This window comes from Anas platyrhynchos, chromosome 9 (assembly GCF_047663525.1).
Source record: "Anas platyrhynchos isolate ZD024472 breed Pekin duck chromosome 9, IASCAAS_PekinDuck_T2T, whole genome shotgun sequence".
In the NCBI taxonomy this organism is placed as follows: domain Eukaryota; kingdom Metazoa; phylum Chordata; class Aves; order Anseriformes; family Anatidae; genus Anas; species Anas platyrhynchos.
The window spans coordinates 16,587,543-16,610,621 of NC_092595.1; the positions used below are offsets into that span (position 1 = coordinate 16,587,543).

Here is a 23,079-nt window from a genome sequence, read left to right on the forward strand (position 1 = left end):
AGGGCTTTCCTTTTCTTTTAGGCTGATCGGCTAAGGTAGGTGTAAGAAATTTGATTGTGAAGCCTATATTACATGAGAACTATCTTCCAGTATTTCATCTGGTTACTAATAATATATTATAATAATATATTAATAATAATACTGATACCTGGGATGACAGGATGTGAAGGCCCAAAGCAGTATTTAAAAAGTTGTAGTGAACAGGGTGCTCATCATACTCATGATTTTGAATAGTTTATTAAATGAAAGGTGAAGCATCAGTTTTAAATTGTACAAAAGGAAAAAAAAAAACCTCATATTGTAAATGTACAATTTACAGAATTACTAGCAAAACCAATCAAGGAGACACTCATAATACAAAAACCTATTGACTGCAAACTGAACTGGAAACCCATTGCAGGTACCGTGATAATAAATGTTTGTTATACAGTATTCTACAATGTTAAATTAGGAATCAGTTTTCCACACAGAGGACTGTGAAGCACAAGGTTCGTCTGAGACTATGACTCAAACCGGGCAGCATTTATTATGCTACTATGCTCACAGAGTTATCGTGATGACAATTTAATGCAGCCATTCCTACCCACCCCTATTACCTTTGGGATGGACAGAAGAGAAAGGGAGGTAATGTTATTTTATTAAGTTTCAGCCACTTCTCATGTTTTATACATTACCCAACCGATTTCAGAGGAATGGCTGAATTACCTAGTCAAACATTTTTGGCAACATTTTTTTCTGTCTGAGAACTGCACATGTTGTAAAAAAAACAAACCTCAGCTTTGTGAAATGCTGGTTTGTTTTTAGATTCTTTTCCCTCCCAGCAAGTAAGCACTGGGTATTAATGTTGTTTTGTTTTTAAATAAGCTTGTAAAACAAAAAAAGCTCCATGATTATTTTGCTGTTGCTAAAAAAAAAAAAAAAAAAAAAAGCACCTCTAAAACTGCTGTGCTCCAAGTGGGTCAATCTGCTTTGTATCTCAAATGCTAACATTAGAATGCAGAAAGGAAGATTAACATTTTGGGGCTGATTCTTAGAGATACTAGAGTCAGTGCAAGTTGTGGATGGCCAGCACCTCTGATATCAGGCCAGTTTTAACTAAGTAGCAGCTACTAGGCAGAGTCATAAAATCGAAGCATAATGAAATTCCAAATTATTGAAGACATTGAAAAATCTCTTATTACAATGAATTAGCTGAGAATGTTTTGGGTTTTTGTGTTATTTTTTTTTTTGACTTTTTTACTTTTTTGAAAAATCGTATTTTTTTCAAATAATTACTCTCAATATGCACAGTTAACACTGAAAATGTAGCTGTATTCCATTGTAAGCTTAAGAACTTCACCATCTAAGCACAAATTTCTATGCAGCACATACAGTACTTCTAACTGGCAAAATTAATTTACAAAAATAGCGCAAAAGGGTATTTACGGCATGGAAAGTAGACTTTTTTATGGTACAGTTAAAATTGCTTTTAGTATGCTAAAGTGATTCCTTTTCCCCACCCTTGAATTATTGTTTTGCTTTGTTTTGTTTTTTTAAATAGGAAAGTTGCTGTTTATGTACCTTGGACTGGCAGGGCTTGAAGTAGGTAGTAAAAACAGCAAAGTGATTACTTGAGAACCATTTGTGTGTTTTACTGAGAATACTTTATTTGCTGGTATAAGTTGCTAAAAATGCACAGAGCAAGTACCAATAGAAAATTTACTGTTTTTGTGTCCCCATGTGCTATATAAAATGAATGTTACACAGCATCTGTTGGAAAAGTGGCTTCATGGACATCTCTTACTTTATGTCCCATTATAAATAAAAATAAATCTTCTCAAGAGTATAAAATCTGGGTTTATCATATCAGAATCTGAAATTTTTTGGCAGAGATGCACGTCATTAGAATTCTAACCTCTTCTATAAGAGTGTTCTTCTCAATGCCTATGAGAGGACATAAGCGTACCATAATGTTAATCAAATCCAGTGTGTTCAAAAACACTTTTCTGTAGCCAGAATGACCTGCTTATAGCATCATTGCTAGTCAATGGCTGATAGGCATAGGTTTAATAAAAATGGCTAGCTTTTAAAACATAAAAAGGCAAATGTTAAAACTGTTTTAAATTGTACAGCAGAAAAATAAAGGTAAAAAGTTCTGTTTTCACTCAATGTTGTTTTCAGAAAACATATGTAGAACAGTGTTTATTTTGACAGCTGTCTTAACAATTTAAAACTTCTTCCTCATCCAGAAAAAAAAAAATCTGTATTAGGACAGTCAAGAACAGGGATACAAATGATTTTTTAGGTCAGCCTTTCTGAGGTGACTGGATTGGCCAACATTCCTTTGTGTCATTAAGAAGTTCCTCTTCTTTCTGTCACTACAAAAAGGGATTGACCTTAATCATTTGGTTAAAAATCAAACCGTATCACATCAAAAATGTGGTTTTCATACAAGCTATCACAGTATATAGGCCTCTAGCTCTAAACAATAGAGTTCCAAATTTGTAAAATGTCTTCAGCAGACTTCAGAACATAGGCATTCCAAATCCCTAGAAAAATGATTTAAAAGACAGTAATTAATTAAGTGCAGCAGTAATCATAAAAGAACCTCAGATAAACAGCAAGTACTAGTAAAGTCTTACTGAATCATCCTCAATGATAGCTGCGGAGTCAAAGAAGTCTGGCCTCAGTTCAGCCCGTTCTCGTCGGTTTCTTGAAGGTGGCTAAAGAGGTGAGTCAGACATTTTAGTACATGCGATCAGTTAACTGGCTATAAAGGACTCCTGTGGCTAACAGCTAACAGGCACTAATGTCTTTACCTGCTCCTTTAAAAAATAGTTATGCATGGATTTCCATAAAAGCTCAGATACAAATATAGGCTCTGACACTTGAGAGTACTTCTTAAATTCACATTTTATTTAAGGAATGGGCTAAAAGCTGATGGATACTAAAGTAGGTTTAAGACCATCCTCATGGCTAAGGACTTGCATATGGCCCTTGCTGACTTAACGGTGTTTTTGTATTAAGACTATGTGCCAGACTGCACAGAAACTGTCTGCTTTATGCTTTTACATTTATGATGAAATCCCAGCTCTGACATGGTCAGAAAGTGGATTTTTTTAAACAGTCCTTATGATGTTAGAATATTTCTGAGGACTCACCTGTGTTGTCCTGCCATAGAAATGTTAAGAATAAATGTGACCTGCACTGGCTTGAACAATTCCTTCATTTCCTTTCCATGGATTGCCACTTAAAGAAAGACTTAACTTACATGATAATCATTTGAATGCTAGTAATAATCTCAGCAACTGAATTATTGCCTACATTTTCTTTCCAAGATATTATAGCCTAATCCTAAAATAACCTACGCCTTATAATTCGGATATTAAAGGAGAAATATGAAAGCATAAAAACTAGTGAAGTGTATAATGCAAACTGATCCTCCTTCCCATTTTACAAGAAAAGAATTCATTCAGTAGACAGAGGCTATAGTAAGGTGATGGTCTTTGCAAACACAATCCTGCCGTTAGTCAGTCACATTACCACAAAAAGAGCCGAAGTTGCAATCTCATGATGCCACCTAGTTAGGAGCAATACCACTAGTGTAAGGTACTCTCTCAGTGCCTATCCACTACAGCTTTCTCCCTTCTGCTGTGCCAGCACAACTCTATGCAGCTGTAAACTGGATGACACCATGATGAAGGATCCCCTATCCACCCTACCTCCCAGAAAACAAATGAACTAAAGAACAGAAACAACTCTGTGATCACAGTGAGGTTTCATAAAGACCTGTCAGCAAGAGAGTTAGTGATGCCTGTGACAATGGCACAGGGAACAAAACACCACCCAGGATAATTTTGGATTATAAATTTCTAAACTCTTCATAATGTCAAGCAACAGCCTGAGTCAAAAGTTGTTACTGGATTTTGGACCATCCTTTTGCACTCTGTGATGCTGAGCAGGCAGCTTTGTGTGATGTTCAATCAGATGGGGTGTGCTGGTCTCACCTCTTTTCTCCACCAAGCACTCCCTCTGCCCTTTAGTGGATCTAGCACTTGGCTGACTGCAGAGCAAGTCAGCTCAGCTCTTCCTTTAGCACTCACCTGAGAGGTGTGATCTGCACTGATACAACTGATACGCTATAATTCACAACCAAATTCTCATAGGGTGACAAGTTAAAGGTGAATGAGTGCTTCAGGCACTTGCTACAGCCTTAATCTAGAACATCATGAAGAGTGCTAAGCAATGCTTCTTGTATTTCTATGAAAAAACATCAATTGGGCCTGAATCTGCAGTTTTAGGTTCCATGGAATATTCAGATAATTTTCACTTTTTAATGCTCAGATAACAAGAAAGTAGGCTCAAATTTTGGACATTTTTGTTTACACCTAAAAATGCTTTTTAAATTATCTTTCAACCATCTTAAACTTGCTATTAATAAGATTTACTGACCAGATCAATGACCATTGTGTCCTCAAATTCCTCATTCATGTCCTCTAGCTGACCTCGTGAAGACATCATTACATCTTCAAAGATGGGCTCAGCATCATCTTCCATTAGACCTCGTCTGTTTAATAAAGAGAAAGAAATCATTTTCAAGCATTTAATTTCCCAACCATGAATTTTCTCATTAAGAACAATGCTCAAATCCTATCCCTTAATATCTTCACATAAAATCAAATGTTAAGAATCAAGCCAGCATATTTTCTTAATATTAGCTTGAAGAAAATCTTATGTAAAAACAAACCTAGCACTTGCAGAGGCAAAAGCAAGAAGTCTAGTGTAGTATCATTATAAACAGTAATTAAAACTGTCCTTAACAAGAAAAAGGCAATAACCTCACTGTGTTTGCTTGCCCTTTTACAAAAAGGAGTTAATGCTGTTTGTCAAGATCACTGGTAAATGCCTGGGAATCCACCGTGGAATCCCAAACCAGTTTAAATGCCGTAAGGACTTGATCTTGCACGAGACTCTGTCCCCCATCCTGAAGAGCACTGACATGCTGGAAGACTTGGTTAGATCAGCACCAGAGCACGGAGCACTTTGCACAACAGAACGCTTCAGCATTCGCCCATGTGTATCCCAGTGGGACGCCTTGGTAAAAGATGATGTAGATAAAAGAAGCTTAAACAGGTTCACGGGAGGACTGGACAACAACTTAGAAGAAAAATTCACTGCAAATTACTTAAGAGACATAACAGCATTTCATGGAAACTGCCTCAAAATAGTTGAATGCTGGCTGAGAATTATGGAAGATTGTTCCGCACATTTGCCCTGTTCACCAGGCACCTGCTCACAGCCATGTTGAGAGGAAGGACACAGGGCTAGAGGGGCCATATGGCCCTGTACCCATCCCCACATGACAAAGCTGTTACTCTGCCTTTATTAAGGAGAGTTAAATGTCACAGAAATTACTAGCAACAACCCAGAAAAGGTAACATTCAAATGCAACTTTGGCACCTAAAATGAATCTGAGCTGGAGATGAGGATGCTCTGAACACACTTACACTGCATGCCTTACACCAGTTCTCCCTTTCATGTAGTTCATTCCTGTCCTGTCCTTTCGATTTAAATCTTCTAGCTTCTGTTGGCCCAACCAAGATATCTGCATCTGGGGACTAACAAACATAAAGCAGCATTATGACTGAGAACACTAACAATTTTGAGTTGGCTATGTTTAGACAATATCTCCTCAGGTTTTGTGTCTGGGTGTTTCTGATTAAGATATTTAAATCACATCCATCATTGTACAAGTCTTCTGGATTCCCTTCTGCAATTTGTCTCCTCCCACTGCATGTGCACAAAAAAAATCCATTAATTGTTGTAATAAAAACAGCTACATAAAATGCTAACATTACTCATTTATTAATGTGGCATGCACCTGAAATGGGAGTACTTCTAAAATTCATTAAATCCTGCTTCACTGCCTCAGATCAGGCAAAATATGAGTCAGAATAGATCCAAATTAATAATTGACACACATTTTAAGACAAAAATGTCACACAAAGTGAAAAACAAATTGCTTTTAAATATTTAGTCCCCATCAACTTCAGCATCTAGTAACTTACCCACATGTAAATGCTGAAAGGCTGTACTTAACACCAACTCAATCCAGCAGTAGACAGCAATATATTTGGTATGTTTTGTGTGTTGCAGCGCAAAGAGACAGTAGGAAAAGAAGTGCAGCTCTTCAAGAGCAACACCAGTTTTTAATGACGTAATCTCAGACTGCAGTAAGCATATTTTTGACCCTCATTTTTCATAGAATCATAAAATCATTTAGGCTGGAAAAGACCGTAACCATCACATTGAGTTCAACCATCATTTTAAAAGCAGCATTAGATGCCTATGTACAGCAGGTAAGCATAACTAATTTTAAGTGATTTTTTCCTACAGAACGCACAGCATCCTTGGGCTCAGTTCACAAGGGTCATCGTGATCCAGCTGTAAGGTATCTTGGGACTCATGTGAGAGCATGTTAAGTGGGAAGCTAAGGTGATCTATAGGATGTGTGGGGAAGACAAACTAAAGGCAGGCTGAAAGGAAACACTTCCTCCCCTCTCCTTTAGTTCACATTGTCAACTTGCATGTGGAATCCAGCTCTTTGAAAAAAAAACAGAGGAGAGTGATGCTCAATATTACTCTGCTTGCAGCATTCATCTGAGATAGGAGAAACAGGGGTTCGAGCCCCAGGTGAAAAGCGTGGCTCAGCTCCCCCCCAGAAATAAGGTTCTCCCACATCTTACGGCGGGTCCTGCTCATCAGGCTCAGGAGGGTGAAACATGGTGAGTGAGTGGAAGCTGTCCCACTTTCCCTAAATGATTAAATATTCACAGAGAGAGACTTAGCTTAGTGTGCAGCACACCAAGGTTAGATCAGGGAGGGTCAGGAAAAAGGCTCTCACTTCATCAATTACTTTTTGTTTTTACTGCAGATTAGAAAAAAAGGAGAAACTGAGAACCACAAAGTCTTCCTTCTAACCTAGAAGTTACGGCAACATCTGGGGAGGCAAATCCTTGGCTGCGGGAAGGCAAGCAAGAGACATGAACCCAGGTCACACGTGCCATAGGAGTAAGGTGAAAAGATACTATAGGGGGGTCTGACTTAACAGGGGTTCTTCCTCAGCTGTGCTTTCTTTGTGGCCAGCTGGAGTTTTCTGCCAGACTGAACTGTAGAGGTGAGAAAATAAAATTCATGCCCCCACTTGCCTTGCACCTTTATGTGCCAACCCTCGTTCCTTCCAGGGAGCACCAGCTGGGAAAACTTGAGCCCATGTCCTTCACACAGGACCATGCAAGTCCCTGCTGCAGCGTGAAGCAGCCCAGAAATCCTCCCACCCTACCTCACTCTGTCTTGTGGTGGTCACATGCTTAGTATGGGGAAAGAAAGGTGGCTCAACTCATTTATGGAAGCAACAAATAAGTGCTCCAAAAATAAAGAGTTATTTGTAGCCAGCTGAGCTGTAAGTATCTCTTGTGCTGAGCACTGACTCACGGATCATATCAGGGCTTCATCTGTTCTGCTACTGCCTGCGCGTGTTGCACACACAGCCAAGGGAGACCAGGCTGCGCCTTCGAGAGGACATTTCTTTTATGTTGCTCAGATTTTACAAGCACCTATGGCCACAAGCTTTAATAGCTTGTATGTACACCACTGACATTGGAGACTGGAGGATATTTAACATCCCAACGCATAATGACCATTGTTAATAATTATTTCTATGTAAAAAATTCTATGATTAGAGAATGTCGGATGAAGCAGTAGAACTTAGGATACAGCAGGGTGACTGCACATTTGGGAAGAACTGGGAAGCTGGTGAATACATATCAAGAAAAACATGATGGACAGAAGTAAGAGGAAAACTATTGCCAGGTTTACTACACTACATTGGTAGAAACCTGACTCATCTGGCCAGCACAATACTGCTCTTTTATACAGATAAACCAGATCAGTAAAGTTAGTTATAAAAGTTACAAAAATAGTCTCCAAACCAGTTACTACTTTATCTTCACATTAGTAGAATTAGCAAATAATAGCATTCTCTGAAATCTTTGTTCTTAAATAAACTACTGACAGATAACCACCACCATTTTTTCCCCTCTAAATGGATTTAAATGGAGTTGACTGACAAAAATGTGTACATGATTTAGGGCCAAATAAAACTGCCTGCAAAATTGCCCAGAAATGGAAATTACTAATTCAGTAGCTAGAGTTGGACTGAAGGGTTAATTTACAAGAAATCAGTTAAGATGTCTGGAGAACCTTAACTGTACAAGGGCAGAAGGAAAGAGAAAATCTAACAGGTCTTTAGAGAAACAGTTCAATCCAGCCTGGGGCCACAAACACTACAAAGATTTAACCATAATCACATGGTTATGGTCTGAGATAGTTTTAACAAAGAATTTCTACCCTGATTTCATTACAACATATTTTTCCTGAGAGTGTAAAATAATAAAAGTATTGTTGAGCTATAGCCAAGACCTTTCCAGTTGTTTTTTCAGATAAACACTGTGCCTATGGAACCACAGATTGTCTGTATAAGTAACAGGCCTTTGCCTGGCTGTCACTGTATTTAGTAGGGATGTTCCAACACTTACTTGTGTAAAAAATCTTGTTCAGATCCCTGCTCTGACTCGTGCTCCTGGATCTGCTCTCCCATTTGTCTAGTGTTCTCTCTCAAGACAGTTGAGGTGAGCTGTGGTGCTTGCAGTGTCCCTGGAGTATGGATGTTTTCATTCCTGTTCAGCCATGAGCCTTCTAGACTCTCATCTAGGAAAGAAACATTTAAAATTACTGATTCATTTGTGATAATAAGCAGTGCAGTATTACTGCCTTTAGCATCCCTCCAGCAAACTCACCGAACCTTAAGTTAGTAATTAAAGCCTTCCATCTACTGACACACTTCAATACAGTTCATTTTAGTGGCAACACCTTCTGCAAATTTATGTTTTTAATAGTTTAGTATCTATTGAAATAGTGTGCCTTTAAGAGATCAACTGGATAAATACTCAAAATGATAAATTTTGTGTTATTTTAAGGAAGGATTAGTACTAGTTATTCTCAGCAGTATTATTAAAAGTAGAAATATTTAACAAAACAAAACAAAAAACATTGCAAACAAATATTGCATTCCAGTACTGACTAAATGGTCAGGTGCCTTGCACACATTTAGCAGATAATTCCTAAGTATTTAGCTGGTAATTTAAATATAAGACCATGAATCTCGTATGCATAAAGCAAATGACATAGTGAAACACCAAAATGAGGGAGGATAAAACCCCAAATCTGGTCAGCACACGCCGTTAGAAGCTTCAGTAAGAACCATTTCAGTGAAGTACAGAGGGGACATTTTAAATAAGGAGTGGTCTGGCTGGTGTGAACTCTGAACTATGATTTCAGATAGTATATTTAGAGTTTAGAGCAGAAGGGAGAAATGGAGATGGGAAGCTGAATGAAGGTGTAAATGGGATGCTGTGCTCATATTGAGAAGGGAGCAAACCAGAGGGGAGAGTGGAGGGCTTGAGAAGGAGAGGAGCATGTGAGAGAGCAGACAAGCGTGTAGGCAAGAGACATGCAGAAGTTGCTGGAGCAAGTGAAAGACAGGATTATAGGACAGGAGAAGACAAGATCACAGATTTACTAACAGGAAGAAATATGTAGTGAGATAGCAGGTGGGGATCTCAACGTATCTTTTCATTTTTTTCTATGCCTTTTACTACCCTTTAGGCTTAAAAGTTGTCTAAAAGTTGCCTATTTGTCCTTGAATTTACCTTTTATAATGCTATTTCTTTTTAAATCCTATTCATGTTTCATTTTAAGGCATTGTAAAGAAATGTAAGAGCTGTCTAATACAGGGAGCAGATTGACTTTCAGTAACAACAGGGAATGTTCTCCAACCTGGACGGTCTGCTGACCCCAACAGACACTGGATTTAGGTGAAAGGAACCACAGGGTTCTAGCTCTGGTTCTTCAATACTATGATAGTTTCTGCAGTGACCAAGTCTTTGCTTTAGTTCCTTTAGAGCGGATTTTTTTTTTCTTTTTAGTCTTAGCAGGATTCAAAGAGGGGTCCACATTTGTGATTTTAATGACAAATGGAAATTAAAGGTAGGACTTTTGGAAGGGTTATAAAAATACGTAAAGATAAAATAAAGACCCCTGTACATGCTGTGTACAGACCATCAGGTAATTTGTAGGCATCCAACTGTTCATAAGACTGATTCTTCACAGCTCAAGTTCTACAGACCAGAAAACAGTAAGTAGCTATTTTCTGTGAAGAGGATTACATCTCTGATTATTTCATGAGCTCATTATTTGTACACACAAAATAAACCCCTTGCATCCTCCCTGATCCTATATGCTGAGGTTGTACAGAAAAGCTTTTATGAGTAATAAAGGTCTGCATAGTGATCTGTGAATTTAAGGTCTATTAGGTTTCACATAGAAGAATGGAGAAGGGAGTCACTTCCTAAGTGGTATTCTTTAAAACGTGTTATTCTTAGATGTCATACTGTAACCCAGAGCTGTATTTACAGTGGTCAAAGGACATGCACATACCCTACCCACATGAGCACTCCAGGAGAGGCAGTGTTTATCTGTCCTCTCTCTGGCCACCAATTACTAATGGGGAATTTCAGGTTACTGTAGTGCACAGTGACACTGGAACACTGCCTAAGGTAAGATAAATCCTTGGTGTCTTCTGATGACACAGTGCTGATAAGATGTAAGCAGACCCTCATATACTCTGTAGATGTCAGACCCACAAAAAGTCTTGGCGTAGTCTGTACCACAGCTCATTGGAAACTGCTGTACATTCAGATTTTTCAGGAACCGAACAAACAGCTGAATAACCATGGATTTGGGCCTCCATTATTTTAAGTCAGTGATGTTGGTGAAAAATTCAGGACCACAGCTGTTACGAGGAAAGGTGATAGTCAAAAGGAAAGTGTTGCAAATAAACTCTTCTATTAATCACTGAAAGAAGATGGAATGAAAAGAGGTGGATCAAACAATGTCATAAAGCCTAAGCCTACGACTCGCCTTATAGGGAAGCAAGGATATTACTACACTTTCCAAGAAAAATAAGGTTATTGGTAGAATAATGAAAATAATAACAGGAAGAAAGAAAAAATCTTCAGCAGCTGAGTTCTGTGAAAAACAAAGCAACGTGAAGGAAGCAAAATAATGTCTGAAGCAAGCAGTGCTTTATTTACCTAGACTCTAGGTTGGCTGTTAGAAACTGAAAGATGTATCTCATGTACTGCTCAGCACAAGCTGCAGGGGAGAGAATGGACCTGACAGTAGGAGTGCATACAGACCAACTTTTGAAGTCAGGTATTTTGGTAAATGGCTGTATACTCAGGAGAATTGGCTTTAGATTCTTCACTGAGGGGTTACTACAGTAGATTCCAACCTTGGAAAAATCTCTGAAGTTTAAAGATCCCACTTATACCTTACTGTACTGAAACAGTAAAAATATATTCACATAAATGTGCATGACATCCTGCGATTTCATGCAGATTAACCAGGAACAGATGCAATCTTGTAAAAAAATCAGATATCATGGCCAAATTCCTGATTAATGCTCCTCAAATCACAGAAAGAATAAATACACCAGGTATTGATATCATTTTGAACAAAAACACGCATCTTTTTAGCATACTCCAATGGTCCTACAAAAATAGTGATCTGTATCTGAATTTCTGCCTTGGGTTTGCTCTAACACGCTATTAACAACTGCTCCAGGCTGAAACACAGGTAGAAAAAACAAGAATCGGTGACTGAGAAAGGTGTAGAACAGGTAGCTCTACAATCACCTCCTGTTTCCAACTTCAATAAAAGCTTTCAGTAGTTCTCAATCAGCAAATCTTAGTGTGGACAAGCAGGAATAAGGACTTGTGATGACATTTCTCATAAGGAAGTGTTTAAGCTTGTAGAACAAGCGTCTTGTTATTTCTACGTACAAAGTATAAGGAAAGCTGTAATGTATGTACAAAATGAGAAATACCTCAAGTAGGCAACATAAACCATACAAACCTTCTACTCTCTTTTTGTGTAGCGGCGGTCGCCCTTTCTTATTTCTCACCGAAGAGGCTTTGCTGCTGCTGCTTCCGCTGTTAACAGACATTCTGTCGTCTTCGCCACCCGTAACTAGTGAGTTTCTATAGGAAATTAGTGGAAGCCATACATCTTCTCTTCTTTCCATCATCTGTTCTGTCAGAAACTTCTCTAAGTAGGAGTGACTGAAAATAGAAGACAATGAGTGCAGAGGCTCAGCATGTTGCTTTCCCTGTAATTAATCTGCAAGGCCTCTTCATATTGTTGACAGCTTAACAGTAATCCCACACGGTGTTTCCTTATTTTAATTTAATAACATACGTTGATAAGGCACTGTATCTTTAGCTGATTAAGAATTCACATCATTCCCTCAAAACAAAGTAACACGGTTAATTGCGTACAGGTTACTCAGATAAACAATACAAAACGTTCTCTCCCTGACATCTTCCTTCCACATTTGTCTGCAATCATTCACAGCACGCTTTACTTGAATTCCTTTTCTGTTTTGCATAGCAAGGAAGCCACTTCTATATATTGCTACTGTGTCAACAGACAGACTGAATTAGAACCACTATTGTGAAGACTCTTAGATTCGTTTGCATCTTGTAACAGGAAAAGAATGGTTTCCTTAAATGCAAGCAGTTATTTTTCATTTAAAATATTGAAGATCTGTTCCATTGCTATGGAGAAGTCCAAAACATGTATTAATTTATCAGAAGAACCAAACAACTTTCTTCTTGTATATGGCCTGGAGGGCATTTGAATTGCTTTCTTTTTCCAACGATTGTTTAGTTAAGCTTGTCCATAAAATGAGTAAGCAAATCCATATAAAATGATTCCAATGAGTTTCAAGCTACAGAACCAAGCATTCAGAAGTTAGGCAACCAAACTCAGGATACTTCAACATTACTTCTGTCTTTCAACAAATATATGACAATGTACACCTTGATTACAATCTCATTCAACACCACGTTGCCAGGTTATCATCACTTGAGAGTCAAACCCACAAATTCAGTAAGGAAACAAATTCTTCGTCTCCCTTTTGCTCTGTTAAGCTCATGACAGACTCAAATTTCTTGCGCAGTCTAGATGAAAGAATAGGACAAGGAGCCACACTATATATATATGCCTGGGTAACAAACACATCAAACTTTTTTTAATGGGATTTTGTTTCTATTTGGTGAATAGGATCACTTTACTCAAGAAACTGACATTTTTCTGTCTCTTATTCAGTACTGTGACTGCTTCCCCTTTCCATGTATACAGCCAGTAATATCCAAACCTTGGAATGAATAGGAAATTCTTGAGTTATTTGCTCTCTCTCACAGTACTGAACAGCACAACATGCGAGTGCTTCCTGATTTCACAGAACTTATCTGCAGAACTGCCTTGAAACGTAAGAAGTTTTCCTGCAACCAATTTATGTTCACACAACCTGAGTGCACAGGTTATGCCCAAACTGTAAAGAAAGACGAAGTGTACCACTTGGTCATTCTCTACTTATTTGATGCCAAACCTGAGACAACTTTTGCTCACCATTTTAGAGCAGCTTCATATCGGCAGTTCTTACCAGCTTCAGCCACGTTAGGAACTCCAAACTTGTGGCGGTAAGAACATGTGCTGGTGCTCCAGCAGTCAGTTGTCTAGTCTAAGTTGTCTATTGGAGAGAAACATCTCCATAGGCATTTCACCTCTGTACCGTCTTAGATGAATTCCTGTGGATTTCCTTGCCTTTATCTGCCCTGCATGTTTGTAACTCTGTTAGTATTTTCCTGCTAACTGTAAGAGCCTGGCCCCTGAAATGCATAGTTTATGATATATTCATAGATTTGAATAAATCTATAAATGGCTATCACTAATTCTGGGGCTTACATATAAAAGAATTAGTCAAATAAATAAATCAGACAGCAAAACTAATTTAAACCAGTGTTACTGCCTCACCCCCAAACTGAAAAAATCTCCCATTTCTCCCCCCAAATAACAGTAACAATAAAGCAATAAACCAGGAAGTAGAAGCCCAGCCAGAGAGCAGTGTTTGCTGAACTGTGACAGGAATGGCATTTTGCACCAAGGGCAGATGGCACATGCAGACATACTGAGTAGATAATTTTAAGTAGGGGAGGCAAGCTGGAGGGCTTCTGGAAGACAGGAGATATGCTGGTGAGACTTGCAGGGTTATTCTAGAGCACTCTTCCCTCCAGACTAACAGCCCATTGCTGAGCTTAACTACAGTCACTTGGCAGAAGGAGATCAAGCCAGGGAGGGAGGTAAATGATCCTGTACACAGGACTTCTCCACCAGATGGTGGTCATGCACCTTCCTGGTCGTAGGCTACCCCTTTGCAGGGAGGGGGCGAGGTCCCTCTGGATTGGAGGAGTCATTCTACAGAGAAGGGCAAATCAACTGTCCAGAGCATAGCTGGGAATGAACTGTCAGCGAAGCACTATGGGCAACGCACCCACTGCCTGATGGGTGCGAACATGACAGATCTCTCAAGGGAGGGAACGCAGAGATCCCCAGAAAACCATCTTTGCATGTAAGCAAGTAATCTTGACTCTACTCAGCCACAACAGCCAATGGAATCTAGGGCATGTCTGAACTCATCTTTAAACAGTAATTTAGAACAGATCTAAGAAATCAAACCCTTTTTTTTTTTGTTTGTTTGTTGTGTGTGTTTTTTTTTTTCCATTAATCTTCAAAATGCAGTTAAAAGAAATAGCTCAGATACAGATGACTACAAGAAAGTCAGATAAAATCAGGAGAAATGGTTTCCACCACAGCAATCTTTGCAGTCCTGACAAAAACGTAAGAAAAAAAATAAATGGTGATGTGGAATGCTAAGGAACGAGACTCCTTGAAACACTGAATTTCATATAAAGGATCAGGTTAATAAAGCTGTCATGCACACTGTGTACATGTAATACGAATTCAGACTTTAGACACCAGAGAATCTTGTGGAAGGGATGACAACTGTGCAGGAAGAGTAAGCTTCAATAAATTCAACTGGAATCAGGCTAAAGACACTTAAGCTAACAGATGCAGGAGAACCCATGCTTTGGCTAGAAAGGAAGCTGTAAAATCCTTGTACTGATAAGTCCTGTCCTGAAGAAGAAAATAGAGGGTGACAAAACTCAAGGCTATACACAATGAAGGGCAGACTGAAAAACCAAGTGCCAAGCTAGTCCAACTAGATCATCTCATTCTCAAGCTGGTTCAACCACTTCTTGTACTGTGTTTGCTGATTTGACAAATTACTTATACAATTAAATAAATTGGTTCAACTGTTTATACATTAAAATTTACACAAAGTTAACCAAGATGCATGCATTTTTTTGTAACACAGAACAAGCCCAGAGCTATAAAATTCATAATTATTAACCCCGATAGAAAGGTCCTTTAAAACAAATATCTTGACTGAAAAACTACTGAAACACTTGGCAGGAAGAGCCAGTTCAGCTAGTTCTATATGGTCAGAAAATCAAGTGGAAAGATAGTTACAACCATAAATGAGAAGATCTGGCAATTATATTTTTAAATGGTTATAAAACTCTTCAAAGAACTTGGTTCTGCACTGGGCACATAGTGCTAGGACGATGTTTGACTGCACTTTTCCTTTTTCCCTTTCTACCTCTATGCTGTGGCCAAATCCTGGCTATTTGTTACAGAACATATTAGAAACATAGACTGTAATCTCTGCAGTGATGCTGACAACACATTTTTACTCTGAAATTGCCTTCACTAATGCAGTTTTCTTCACCAATTCTTTTAATATCCAAAGTTACCCTTGGCCGTTGTTTCAAATGTTGCTAAGTATTTCCTTCTGTTTATTCAGTTCTTATCAATAATACCTGATTTATTTCATTTTCAGGTATTTCATCTGCAGTCATTGCCTGGCATACCAAATTCAGGCTGCTTGTTTTAGCCCTTGAGATCTCTATCACCTTCCTCTGTCCCAACTAACAACAGTGCTGTTTCTCACCCTGTCTTTCTATGCTGTTGTGCCAGTAACAGAAACCTTGATGATGCTTTATTGCCCACTTTAACTCAATATATTAAATATAAACAAAAATAAATGCTTATTATTTATATAAATATCTAACAGAAAGAGATGTTACTGCAATGTTTACAGGCCTGTAAATTTTCTGTGTTACTAACAGTTCATTCCTTTTTCTGCTAGCCTGAAAAATTATTCTTTTTTATTTTCTGTGCCCCATGGGAAATTTTAAAGAACATTGTTTTGTAAGTTCTAAAGCTCACCTAACAATCAATGGATTTGATTCTCCTTTTCTCATTTATTTTTATTACTTTAAAATACAAATCAATGAATAAGTATGTGAAAAGTCTCACTGGGACTTCCTGTAACCCCCAGTAGATAATGAAAATGTCAAAGCAGAGAGTTTAAACACACACTACACTGATTAACACAACTCAGCATAACCCACAGAAGAAAGCAAGACTATTACTTACACAGTCTTTTTGTCCTGTCGCAGGAGTTTAGAAGAAAATTCACTAAGCACTTCAAGGAATGCAAGGTTAGGAGGTGGATAGTCTTGTCCTTTTTGATTCTGATATTTGAAGGCAAACTCTATTCCATCTCTGCAGTAAAGAAGTTTCAAAATTTGTAGATGTTTGTTAGAACATAAAAAAAGAAAGTCATCCCGTCACCTCCAAATGCTGCCCCAAATCCAAACTGTGATAATCCTAACGTTTTCTTTTTCTTTTTCTTTTTCTTTTTTCATTGCTAGCAAACAGCAGCTTTTGGATTTAAGGGGAATCAAATGCTCCCTCTGAATTTATGAGGACTCAAACTCAAGGAGAAGATATTGCCAGTTGCCTGGTTAAAAAGAACTTATCACAATGTAAGAAACTTGGCAGGTGCTGAAAGCCACTGCCTTAAGCAGGAATGGCCAGTTGACTTGCTCTTGTTTTTGCACGAAGCAGAAGCTTCAACAAGATATCAGAAATAACAAGATGAAACATATGTGTCAAGAGTCAGAGAAGAGAATTTACTTACCGGACACTGATCCATGTGTAAGTCCCTTATCTTTGCTTTATCATTTGAGATTAAATAAAACAATTTATTTTCACATTACCCAATAAAGGCAAATGCATGTCTGGACCTTTCTTCTCCTTCTCACAGTTAAGTGTCTAGCAGCATATTGATTTCCTTTCAGGTCCTGCACTCCAGAAAAGAGTGCAGGAGAGAGTGGATGGCAAGCACAGAATGACTGTAAATCTTGAAAAAACTGTTGGTACTGGTAAATTTGAGCCTAAAAATGCCCAAGTACATTCATATATCTTGAAACCATAGTGACAAGACCTGTGCCTAGGACTGGCTCTCAGATGCCTTTACGCAAACAGTGAGCACTGTAGCTCGAGCTGTAACAGCCAGGATGGCAACGCTGTTGAGATGCCAGGAATGGGGACCTTTCTCAGGGACATGCATGGAGTATCTGCAGCTCTGGTTCTCCTGGCAATTGTATTGTAGTGACCATGGCAGAGAAATAGATGTTGTGCCATCCTGGTCTGCTCACATGCCCTCTCACAGTCTGCTTGCTGAAAGGTTCTCTTGTCAGAACAAAGGTATTTATGCTATGAAAAAAGCCTTGGGAAGAGCATAAAGGATGCTCAAAAATGTACTTGACAAAGCGGACAAGACTCGGCCTGGTGATTACATCTATTTTCCTTTATTTTCATTACTCACCTTCAGTTTCAGTCACTTTGAACCATTTATTACAGCTAAAGGAACTTTTTTCTTCTCAGAGGGATCCAGGTTCACTGTGTATTACAACATTCCCCCTGAATTCTGGGAAAGGACTGACAACATGGGCCAGTTGTTCTCGGTACATGAGAAGTTATGGGGCATGCAAGGCTGAGGGTACTGAGATAAGACAGATTATCAAAAGACTCTTTCAGGATCTATGTGTTTTTTCACTGGAAGTCTTCGCTAGTACTGATGACATGACCAGTGACTGATGACAGTGTGGGAAGAAGCTGCCTCCTCACACAGAACTACTTTAGAAAAAAATTGGTGCAGATGGCCCCAGACCTGGATGCTTAAGGAAGCAGCAAAAAATGATGGTGAGGACTGAGTGTGAAAGAAAATACCTATCACCTTACATATACATCATGAGGATAAATAACTGTCGTAATTAACCAATCTGAAGGCAGAATAAAAAAGATGCCGTCTTCAACACAAAACAACAGCATGCTTAGCTTGAGATATGAAGGAACTCACATTACTTTTTGGTCCGAAATATCTCACACTTTTCCCATCTCGAGTATGACACACTATTTAGCAATGTGACTGGAGCGGTCACACTCACCACCTACACTGCTGCCATCTGGACTCGAGTAGTGCTAAGACGTCACCTTTTGTTTGGACAAACATTACAACTCTCCAAGAGTTCTCCAGATATCTGCTGAAAGCTTAAGGTGGGTAAGAAGGAGAAACTGGGGTTTCTGTCCAGACTTAGGAGGGAAGTGTAAACTAGCAGGTACAATTCTTCTGATATCCATCTTCATATAGGACTTATTTTTACTTCATTGCCTCCAAACTTCTGCATCACTCTTGTTTTTTTCCTGGCCATATTCATTCTATTATTCACATCCTTTCAGATTCAAAGCCCTGATCATTGCTTTGCTAGTCTTAGTCTAAACACTCTGAGACAACCAATGTTAATATCTTAACTTTTTTTATGGCATGTGGATGTCATAATTTAAATTTAGAAGCACCTTTCTATGCTTTCCTACGCACTAGTTACATAAAAAGCCTCAATCTGCTTAAAAAAATTAGAGCACAAAATATTTTTGGAGTATCTTTTTATAAAAACTCTAGGTGCATACAGAATCCACAATGTCGTGTTACAAAGAGCTATCTACACTTGTTAGATACAGTCCTCACAACTGTGTATGATACCTAAGGTTTTACCTGAGATAGATAAACATGGTCATTCCAATCACACAAATAAACAGGCAGCAGCTAGTTTTCCTTCCTTTCTTATATAGACAGATATGTATTTACCCCCCATTATTTTTCTACCCGAATTAGAAGAAATAAATCATTATTCCAGGACCAGGTTAAGATTATGTCCCTGTGGAAGAGGTATACTAAGCAAAACTTCTAACCTAAGTAATATAAAAATCTAGTTTATTTACCACCACTCACTTGTGTAGTGTGGCCACAGCCTCTCTTGTCTTGATCTGATCCAAGCCAAAAGTGAGAGCAAACCGACGGGCCAATTCCTTAATTCCACTAACATGGGCAGATGTCCTGTCCAAATTAGGACCTTGCTCCTGAACAAGCTCATTGAACAGCTAGAGAAAGAATACAGTTGTTAAAATCTGTGAGCTAGAAAACACAGTTTTTGACAAAGACTTTTGTTCTTAACCAGCTAGGGCTACAAATGGACATTATGATCACTTTTTTTTTTTTTTTTTTTTAGCAAAGATCTTACAGAGTTCACTTACGTTCATTTTCTAATCTGCTTCAGTTCCCAGACCTTCTTCTGTGTAATTGATATTCATCAACTGGCCCCCACCTTGTACTTGTGTGGAAAATAAGTTTTAAGCAGCACTTTGCACATACCTTCATTGGACTGCATCCATTGTTTTCTGAACTCATCGAGATGATTTTGCATTCTTATGCTGCTTTCTAAAGTACCTGCACCACCCAGCAGATCAGTATAATCTAGGAATTTAGGAACCAAATTTTCTATTCCATCATGCAAGACAATGAATATCTGAACAGTGTTACAGGGTAAACACCTTCAAAGCTTGCTTGATAATGCCATTTCAGCACAATGATTTACTCAGTAATTTTCCAATCACTTCTGTATCTACTTATGTTACTGCCATTTAGACCACGCTTTCCTAACTTGCTAATGACACCATCAAAGGAGACTATGTCAACAAAAATATTAAATCAAATTTCATTAAATATACCCCTTCTCTCCTATCCACAGGCTCTATTACCATATAACTAATGAAAGCTGCTCAATTTTACATGATTTCTCCTTGAAAAATTGATACAGGCTGCTACCCATAACTTAGAAACTTGCAATAGCTTATCTAATATATATTTTTTTTCATGACATGGTGTTAGGCTGTACACAATTGACAGGTATGGCACCTGGTTTCTTCTTCTCTCCAAGTTCTGACAGGAACTAATTTTACACTTGCCATTGTCAATTCTTCTAATTCTTCTGGAATTTCTTCTGTTTTTCTCACATTTTCACAGATCTCACTCAGCTTTCAGATTGTTATAGGAAATCCCTTTGTACTCTGGAGTGAATTTTGGAAGGCCCAGCCAATTTGAAAACATCTAACTTATGTAAGAAATTTCTCTGTGTAATGGGTATAGCTGGAATTGCCAGTGCTGAAACAGTATTTAGTGAAACACACACTTGGTGCTGCCAGCAGAACAATGATGGTTTTTGTATCAAACTAAGAGTTTATGGTTGATATAAAATAAACTGTTCAGAGGAAAAAAACATGCTTAATAATATTGAAAGACTTAAACTAATTATCTCGAAGTTTGAAATATCAATCAATATTTAGACAAAATAGAAAAGATGCATTACTTCCAGCTAATTATGAGGAGAAAAAGTCATCCTAATTCTTTTTGCTTGATAGGTACCAGTAAATAAACACTATGAATCAGCTTGGACCAAACTGCCATCAAGGCTTTTTTCTCCCTTTCTTCCATTTTAATCCGGCAAAACTTTGCCTATTGTTGCCTTAGGAATACAGAGGTTAAAGAGACAAAGCAACTTGAACTGAGGAGCAAGATAGTCTTTTAACAGAAGTGTATTTTTTTGCTTCAATGTAAAGGGCACCAGAGAAATATCCTGTCCAGCATTTGTTGCAATGAAGGACTTCTAATAAAAAAACAATATTCTTACCTGTTGCAAACTGAGAATGAGTGTCTTTGCACACTGGATTTTATCAATTTGCCTTGTTTTGCTCAGGGTTTCCTTAATGATATCTCCATAGTCATTGTAGTACTAGGAAAAAATGTGGGCAAAAAAATCCTTTTAAAATTGAAACTCGTATATAATTTTTCACAGCTTTTCTTATAGAAAGATTACTTGCAGTTCTTATATTGAAAAGGTATTTTTTTATTATTATTTTTAAAAAGACCAAAAAACAATTTCAAATACAGCTTGAAACTGCTGCTCTGTCTTCTGTGATGACTAATCTCTTACAGAGAGACAGGAGGGGTACACCTGGCAATCTGACATATACTGAGGGGCTTTATGTAGCTTGGCAGTGTAAGCAGTGCTAACATACATGTCTTCGGGTAGGTAAATTGCAAGTACAGGGTAAAGTGGCAGCTGAACAGCAAGTCTTTCTGAATTTCATTGGGCCTAAATATTGCATGGAAACACCTATGTTGATAGTTGATAAAACATTCAGGTACTGCAGACAGACCCACTTACAACACCAAGCTTTTTTACTGCTTTCCTGTTTAAAATGATCTTTTCCCACAGGAAAAAAAAATTAAAAATCTGCTTCCTTGTTCTGGCAAGCACCAAGATTGAGAAATTCCCACTGAAATATGACATTGAACAAACAACTATTGTTGTGGATTCTAGGAACACATTTGAGGAGCAGGATAAGAAATTCTCTGCAAAGTAAGTCTCTCTAAAACTACTTGGCACCATGTAGGACCAACTTTTGATGCTGCCTTTAACAAGGCACTCCTGCTGTGTAGGAAGGCAAATTCCGAGCTTACTGCTTCTCAGTGACAGGTATAATTTAAAAAAGAAAAACTAGTACAGAAATCAAACAAGGCGGGAAAAGCTTTCAAGTGTTCAATCTTTAACTACTGCACAGGAAGGGAGAAAAACAAGTGACCTGACACAACAATCTGTGTTCACTTAGGAGAGGGAGAATACACAGAGCTGTACCTTCATATAGTGTTTGAAGATATCAGCTGCTGCATGCATGTCCACAATGTCATAAATTATCAGCTTGCTGAAGGCAGCCAAGAGGTTTCTTCTCTTATGTAAGGCTTCTATTTTGTTAGCTTCATCTTCTTCATCTCCCTCTGAAAGCACCAACAACAATAAAAAAAATATATTATGTTATATTCTAAAACAACATTATTAAAGAGTACCTTTTAGAAAAAAATCAATTATTTAAAATGAAGCAACAGTTGTTGCAGGAGAAGCTAAAATCAAAAATGATTATTCTTGAATGTTAGGACCTTCAAGGAAGTTCAGGAAGATGACCATTCACCAAGGATGCCATAGTCCTGAGTAATACTGAACACAATCCACATGGAACTGAATCACTTATTTTCTTTACCCTGTGAAAGGCCATAATGAAGAGTTGTTGAATGCTTTGTGCTTCGCTTCTGAAATCAAAGGACATTTGAAGATGCTTCTTTAACAAAACTGAACTATAAGTATTTAATATAGAGAAATTAGAAGCCAGTGCTTCTTCTGCATGCCTTGGATTGCAGGTATGAAATCCATGGTCTTACAGCAGCTATAAACAACAGGAAATAAAATTCAGTTGGAAGAGACATCGAATGCTAACGTCATATGTATTAAATCCCCATGTAAGGCTCCATTCTGTGAATGAAAATGAAACTATACACATGTGAAATATATTATCATATAGTAAAACTGTATTACACATTTTATAGAAGAAAATTAAATCAGCTATAACAACTGTAATAATAGCAAATATTCTGTGGTATTTAGAAGAGATCATTCTTAAAGGAAGCCTTCCAACCAGTCTGAAGAAATACAGGCCTGTGTAGGGGGCAGGAGGAACAGTATCACAAGGACTCTTTTGCTGCACTCTTACTGTAGTTTCCACAGAGCCACAGTGTGTAAGTCATGTATTGTACCACAGGACACCTCTTACAAGCAGTGGAGTTGACTGTGAGTATGTATACATGCTGTTTTTTGGATGATTTAACCCATAGAATTGAAGCCCAATAGCATCCCCTTATCCCCCCATTTTTCTTCATTTCTTTTTATAGTTACTGATATGTTCTTAACACCAGAAGTTGTAAATCATCACACTGAC

At 38.1% G+C, this 23,079-nt stretch overlaps 1 protein-coding gene across 8 annotated transcripts in view; it reads right to left on the bottom strand.

The window, feature by feature from the left end:
- Positions 1 to 218: 218 nt before the first annotated feature.
- STAG1 (STAG1 cohesin complex component) overlaps positions 219 to 23,079 on the bottom strand; it is a 181,271-nt gene continuing 158,410 nt past the window's right edge. For 6 of the 8 annotated variants that reach the window (XM_072042766.1, XM_072042767.1, XM_072042769.1 and 3 more), the window contains 10 exons: positions 21,948 to 22,087; positions 20,940 to 21,041; positions 19,205 to 19,353; positions 16,504 to 16,632; positions 12,016 to 12,221; positions 8,577 to 8,748; positions 5,487 to 5,597; positions 4,432 to 4,546; positions 2,622 to 2,702; positions 219 to 2,528 (listed from right to left, as the gene is read on the bottom strand). In XM_072042766.1, coding sequence (XP_071898867.1) covers positions 2,505 to 2,528; positions 2,622 to 2,702; positions 4,432 to 4,546; positions 5,487 to 5,597; positions 8,577 to 8,748; positions 12,016 to 12,221; positions 16,504 to 16,632; positions 19,205 to 19,353; positions 20,940 to 21,041; positions 21,948 to 22,087 — 1,229 coding nt within the window. In that variant the 3' untranslated portion in view covers positions 219 to 2,504. The remainder of the gene's footprint in view (positions 2,529 to 2,621; positions 2,703 to 4,431; positions 4,547 to 5,486; positions 5,598 to 8,576; positions 8,749 to 12,015; positions 12,222 to 16,503; positions 16,633 to 19,204; positions 19,354 to 20,939; positions 21,042 to 21,947; positions 22,088 to 23,079) is intronic. The other 2 variants (XM_072042768.1, XM_027464646.3) reach the window with 1 other exon arrangement.